Source organism: Papaver somniferum, chromosome 3 (genome assembly GCF_003573695.1).
Source record: "Papaver somniferum cultivar HN1 chromosome 3, ASM357369v1, whole genome shotgun sequence".
NCBI classification, from domain to species: Eukaryota; Viridiplantae; Streptophyta; class Magnoliopsida; order Ranunculales; family Papaveraceae; genus Papaver; species Papaver somniferum.
In genome coordinates, this window is record NC_039360.1 from 10,343,268 (window position 1) to 10,350,402 (window position 7,135).

General features: G+C 36.6%; 1 protein-coding gene across 1 annotated transcript; it reads right to left on the reverse strand.

Annotated features, from left to right (window-relative positions):
• Positions 1–5,059: 5,059 nt before the first annotated feature.
• On the reverse strand, positions 5,060–7,135 carry LOC113359000. Its single transcript, XM_026602701.1, has 2 exons — positions 6,307–7,135; positions 5,060–6,120 (listed from the first exon to the last, which is right to left on the reverse strand). Exons 1-2 carry the CDS (start codon positions 7,133–7,135, stop codon positions 5,060–5,062), a joined length of 1,890 nt encoding a protein of 629 aa, XP_026458486.1.

Consider the following 7,135-nt stretch of genomic DNA (forward strand, 5'->3'; position numbering starts at 1 on the left):
AGTCTGTTAAAACACCATCAACACTAAAAGAGGGTTTTCTGAGAATTAGGGTTCCAATTATTTCAGTTTATTGGAAGAGTTAGGGTTTCAGAATCGATCCACAGAATGTCTCCTAGAACTCGTAATTTTTCAAACCCTAACTCTGTTTTGTTCTTAATTTCAGAATTGCATGATTAATTTGTTGAATTTGTTGTTATTATTTTCATTTCAATTAGATTAATATGTTGAATTGCTTGTTTTATTTTCATTTTAATTGGATGAAACTAGGTTGCATCTGGTTATTTAAGTATTTCCACTATGAAATTGGTTGAAGTGAACTCGGGCCATCCGGGTATCTGATTTGTTTCAACAGGTTTAAACTAGGATGTAACTGGTTTCATCGAGTGTTAATCTACATTGTATATTGTTTCATAAGATTAAAACTGGATGAAACCAGTTTCGTTCAGGTTTAAAGATACATCTACGGTTAATAAAAGACTATTAGTATGTTGTGAATGGGATGTATGAAAATCTATATTATGGATTCAACGAAATTGGGTTTGCATTTGGCTACGAAGTGATGCTCATCAGGTGTTTGAAACTGGGTTTCATCAAATTTTAAGTTAGAATGTAAATGACTTGTTGGTGGTATTAAATTAATGATTTAATGGGTTTGCATCTTGTTATTTAATTGTTTTTAATTGTTAAATTGCTTGAAGTGAGATTGGATGTAATTTGGTTTTCATCTTGGATTGAATCTGGTTATATCAACTGTTTCAGCAGGTTTACACTATTATGAAACTGATTTCATCCAGGTTTAGTTTGCAGTGTATGTTGTTTCAGCAGACTAAGACTGGATGAAATCAGATACATCCAGGATTTTGCTACTTTTTAAAGTTAACTTTTGAAGATCTGTATTAAAGTTAGGTCCTATTTTAGCTTCATGCCATAAATCAGTTATTCTGAAACCTGCTGAAACTTGGTTTCATCCAAATTGTTGCAGGAAGCGGTAACAAGAAAAGTAAGAAGAGTGCTGCTGCTGAAAATTACATCCAAGAATAAGCATGATGTGAAAGTGGGCGGAGAGTCTAGCACAGGGGATATGGAACTTGTGGATGCCGAAATGGATGAAGACAAGTTAGAGAAAAAGGAAGGGAAGAAAACGTTCCGATCAAACCTGAAACCGACAGTTGAAGTGCTGGAAAAATTGGTATTTACTGAAGCACAAGAGGCTGTGTTAAGGAAGACTAAATTCTGGAACTTTATTGAGGCGATCAAACAAGGTAAGGTGGGCAAGGCTGAATGTAGCAAAGCTCCAAGGGAATTAGAGTTCATCATAAGAAATTTTGACCCGAAAGAGCTGGCATTCAAGATTGGTGATCAAGTTTTCAAGACCGATGCAAATCATCTTGCTGTTATTTTCAAAATGCAGAGAATACGTATGAGTGAACAAGATAAGAAACTTTATGGACCAAAAGAAGACCCAAGTTTGAAAACTTCTGAATTTTACAAAAATTACTTTCTTGAGCCAAAGAGAAGGGATGAAGAGGAGAAAAAGAAAGATGAAAAGAAGAAGGCTGGAGCCAAAGAGAAGAAAAGGAAAGAGAAGAATACTGGGGACAAGTTGGATAAGAAATACATTGTCGAAGGAATACATACTTTTGTTGTTGTTCATGTTCTGTACAGTATTCTTCATAAACACTGGAGGTATGTATGTCCACTACAAGTATTTGAACTGCCTACAGTCAATCGACACCATTAACAAAGTATCTTGGCCCGATCTAATTCACGAGCATTTAATGCAAAGTGTTAAAGTTGTATACGAGACACCATACTCTATCAATGGTTGCAGCTTCTATTTACTGGTGAGTATCGTCTTCTATCTTTTGAATATATTTTTTTCTTACGTTAAATGTATCATGCAGTGAGTAACATCTTATATATTATCTTTTGAATATATTTTTGTTTTTGCAGTTATGGATTTTTGAGCAAATGAAAGGCATTAACATGAAAGACAACAGTGATTCATGGCCAAGGTTTGCAAGATGGGACTTGTATAAAGTATCTTGCGAAATTGAGGGGAAGCTTGAAACTTTTTCAAGCAGTGAGGTAAAAATCTTGTTGTTATTATAACTGGATGAATCCAGTTACATCTTGTGTTGATGTTGTTTAGATTCATTTTTAAAATTCTATCCCCTATTATAACTGGATGAAACCAGTTACATCTTATGTTATAAAATAATGAAACACATTATCTACCAAGTTTCATCATGTGTTATGATAAGATGAAACCAGTTACATCATGTGTTATGATAAATTTTATGTGTTTGCAGGTTGTTGAATTTGTTGGTAGCTGGAGTCAAGAGGAGAAACAATTATGCTTGTTTGGTGATGAAGAAGAAAACACAGATGAAGATGATGTTTCCAAGTTGAAGAATGAACTAGCTGAGAAGGACAAGATTATCCGTCACTTGAATGACGAGTTGGAAGCAAGGAATACAGAGTTGGAAGCAAAGGAGGCTGAGTCTGAAGCAAAGGATAAGACAATCTCAGACTTGCAAAGTGAAGTGGAAGCCTTGAAAGCGCAACTCAAGCCTCAACCGGGAACTAAGCAAGCTTCCTCTCAAGAGATTGTTCTTTACACCACACCTGAAGACTATTTCAACCTTAACATCACTCAAGAGATGAATAAACCTGTGGAGGAGGATGTTCCTAAAGAAGACATCACTCAAGAGATGAAAAAACCTGTGGAGGAAGCTGACAATATTCCCGAAGCAGAACCTGTAACAGCAGTTCCTAGAGCAGAACCTCTAGCACCATTTCCTGCATCAGAAATCAACCAAGAAGAAATTGTCGCAGCAGAACCTCTGGAAGTTATTGGATCGCTTGAGAATAGAGTGAAGAACGTATATAAAAGGGATAGAAATAACAAGTTTGTATCAGATGATGATGAGCGTGCAGAGAAGAAGCAGAAGGACGATAAGTTGAGAAAGTTAACAAGGAACAACAAGCTGTGGAAAAATTACTTGATGAGCGGAATAAGACAAGCTGAAGAGAAGTTAATAAAGGAGTACTTTGTAACTGGAAAAGTAAGGTACGTATCCGCATTCTTTTGTTGTTTTTTTTTATTCTACTTTTCTTATTTCTGTAAAAGTACTGCTAAGTTTATACTAAATTATATGAACTTGTTTAAATGCAGAGACTGCGTTTGGAAGTCCAATGGAGGTGTATGTATCAGTGGAGAACACATCCAGCAACTTGTTTTCAATCAGCCATTGGTGAACACTATTTTGGATTTTAAAATCGAAAAATGGAGACAATTGTTTCAATATGGAGGTGATACCAAAGGATACTCCAAGTCAATCTTTCTCAGCGCGCTTGCATGGGTAAACATTTTGAATACTACATTTTAAAATGAATGAACTTAGGTCTGCAATTTGTTTTCATATAACTTTTAAGTTAGTGTAGGATGTACCTGGCTTGCATCTGTTGCTTGAAATATAATTCTCTCACTAGTGTAGGATAAAACTGAGTTTTATCTAGCTATTATATATAGGATGTAACTGGGTTTCATATGATACCTGCAGAAACTGGTTTTCATCTAGCATTAATGACAAGATGTAATTGAGTTCCATTCATTTAAAAAATATGGATTAACTGGTTTTGATTCAAATTTGTATTCAGGCTGATGTCATTGCGGGAGATGAGTTGGACGCTGCAAAAATGATAAATGATGAACTGCAAAAGATTGATGTCGAAACACAACACTTGTTCATCCCAATGCTGAATGAGAAAGAACATTTCACATTGTTTCACCTTGACATCCATGGAAGAACTTGGACACACTACAATTCTCTCCTAGGTTCTTCAAACTATTTAAAAGAAGCTCAAATGATGGCGGAAAGAATAAATCATCTCTTTCAAGTTCAAATTCAAAGTACTAGTATGGATGACGTTGATGTCGTCGTTCAATCAGATTGTCCACAACAGTGCGAAAGGTAGGTCGTTAACTCTTTGAACTGAGATTATAACATACAAACTGAAACGAAGTTTGAACCGACATTACATCTTTTTTTCCAGATCTTTAAACTGACATTACATATTCATTTGTCTTGCAGTGATGATTCGATGATGTATGTTATCTACTACATGGAATGGGCAATGACAGACGGTTACTCCTTTGAAGGCAAAGATACTATTGGAGAGGAGATGGGCACAAGACGAATCAATCTGGCATATGAAATCCTAACTGATGAGAATAGCTGCTGGAAAGTTTGATGTGTTTAGGTTGTTTAGAAATTTTTTATTAATGTAGTTCATTTGGTAGTACTTTTTTTTTGAACTATGTCTTCACATACAGTTGTGATCCATGGATTCGTCTTAATTAAAATATGAAATCTTTTACTGAAAAATGCCTATACTTCAATTTCATGATGGTTGTGTTTGAATATGTTAGCCAGAAATGATTAAATTTGCAGGTTGAAAATGTAACCAGGCTTGGATGAAACTGGTTACATCCTAGCCTGTATAAAACTTCATTTTTTTTGTCAGATTGTAACCAGGCTTGGATGAAACTGGTTACATCAAAGCCTGTATAAAAACTATTTTCAGAGTGTGCAGGTTGACAAAAAATAGTTTTTTCTGTCCATATGTGATGGATGGAATCCAGTTTCATCCTGGCCAAAAATCTCATTTTTTCCAGAATAGGCAGGATGAAACTGGTTACATCCTGTACAATTAAATTTGAATCTTCACAAACATTCAAATTTTACAGTGAAAAACTGAAGGGAATGTACAATAAAACAATCAACATAAGACCAAAAGATATATACTATAAAAATGAAGAGAAATACTTGAAAAAATAATTCCATAAGATATATTTTTATGAACAAAAGAAACAATCCAAGGTAAATACTAGTTGCGAAAATATAATTCAAGGTAAATGAATCTTAAATGTGCAACAAGAGGCTGCAGAGAAGAATAAACTAATAAAGATATCATGGTAAAAAGCTAATAAAAGATATCATGGTAAAAAGCTGCACAGAAGAAATGAAGGCTGGAGATGTTCTTAAGAAGGTACTTAACGTTGCTTTTTCGCAGGAGGATGAGGACACGTCGTCTTGTTATGATGTGCCTGAGTATGGCAGTTACCGCACGTAATTGGTCTCTTGAAACTTGCACTACCTGTGTTAGGAATCCGCTTCTTCTTCGGCCTACCATGTTTTTTTCCTAGGACATTTGGTGGGTTCACGAGATCTCCAGTAGCAACATCAATAGGCTTGTCGTAATCAGGAATGGGCTTGATAGGACGATCATACGAAGCACAGAAGCTAGCAATGCTGAAATACGGATTAATGTACTCGTAAACATTGATGTTATTTGAATGCATACACGCAATAGCGTGATCACAAGGGAACTGCTCAGTAAACCAAACCCTACAGCTGCACTGAAACTTCACAATATTAACAGGATGCGTGTGCTTTTCATCAAAAGCTTCCCACTCCATGTCACCAGACTTGGTTATTCTCCACTGGACACCAGCACGAATGGAAGCCAACACTTTTTTCTCTAGCCTGGGACAAATGAATCCTTTATACGTCGCCCCCTTTCTCTTCCTTCTACTCATCTGTTCCATAATTTTAAGTCTGATCCAGTTAACAAGTGTTGCAATAGGCATACCTTTTGCTTCCTTGATCCAAGAGTTAAAGGACTCTGCAATGTTTGAACACATGTCGCCGTAACGACAACCCAGACAATGTGCATTGGACCAACATTCCACTGGAATCTCACTCAAGAATTTGTGAAGACCATCACATCCCATATCCTTCAACTTTTGCATACCCTGATCAAATCCTTCATGAGTCGATGAATAGAAACATTCTTTGAACAAACCCATCGCAGCACAATGCTCTCCCTGTTTCTTGTTGGTCTTACTGCGGACATTATTCTTCAAATGCTGGTAACACCAAGCATGATAGAAAGTTGGGAAAACATCACGAATCCCTTGGATCAAACCCTCATGGCGATCCGAAATAAAAGTTAGTACACGAGGACCCAAGATAGATTCTAGTTTATTCAAGAACCAATGCCAATTCTCAACAGTTTCAGCTGATACGATACCATATGCCAAAGGAAATATTCCTACAGAAACAAAACAAACACAAAAAGAAAAAATCATATCAAACTGACTGAAACTGCTATTGTACAGAATGAAACTAGTTTCATTCTCTAGTCTGACTTCACCAGTTAAGGATGAAACCGGTTTCATCCAGTGATAATCTGACATAAAAAAAAAATTTATGACATCAAAAATAAAAGAAGACGTACCATTATTCGCATTCTTCCCGGTAGCCGCCATAAGACAACCCCTAAATTTTCCAGTTAGGAAAGTTGCATCCAAGAACAGTACCGGGCGACAATATTCGAAACCAGAGATGCAAGCATCGAAGGCTAAAAACAAACTCTTAAACTCGCCACCTTCAACAACTAAATCAGCACTACTACCTGGATCGTGTTTCTTCACGGCTTCACACCACCATCTCAAGTCAGTGTATGATTTAATGTCATCGCCATACAATTCCTTGAAACATAATTCTTTCCCAGCATGCGCCTGATCGTAGCTCACTTCCAACCCATAATCACTTTTGAGTTCTCTAACAATATCCCTGGCTTTCTTGTTGGGATTCTGTTCAATCTGCTCAAATATCAAACTCTTGATAAGTTCGCGCGTAACCGGATCAGCCTTTGTTCCATCACTATAACTAGCACAACATTTATGTTCCCCGTTATAGTCCTTGAGGAATAAGTGACCCTTCACATTGGAAGTCTTGGGAGATGCATGGAACATCCAGTCACATTCCAATTTCTCCTTGTAATAACATTCCACCGTATATCGTTCTGGATTGCTCTTGACGACTCTCACCCTGCGACCAAAAAAATGGTTATATTTCTCAACAACAAGACGAGCTTCATCTCGTCCTCCATAAAAATCTTGACCAACACCTTTTATAATAAACTCCCATTCAGCCGCCTTGCAAGATCTTTTAATTGCCAACTTTCCATTGTATGTGCGTTCTTGAGACATGGGGATATCTTGAGAAGAAACAAGCTCTTGAGAGGAAGGAATAGGTGACTGAGCTAAAAGCAACTCCGTCAT

Bases quoted from the DNA above. Each gene is read 5' to 3' on its own strand.
- LOC113359000 (XM_026602701.1), bottom strand. From the start codon at position 7,135: ATGACGGAGTTGCTTTTAGCTCAGTCACCTATTCCTTCCTCTCAAGAG. The intron at 6,121-6,306 runs GTACGTCTTCTT...TTGTTTCTGTAG, and splicing joins CGGGAAGAATGCGAATAATG to GAATATTTCCTTTGGCATAT.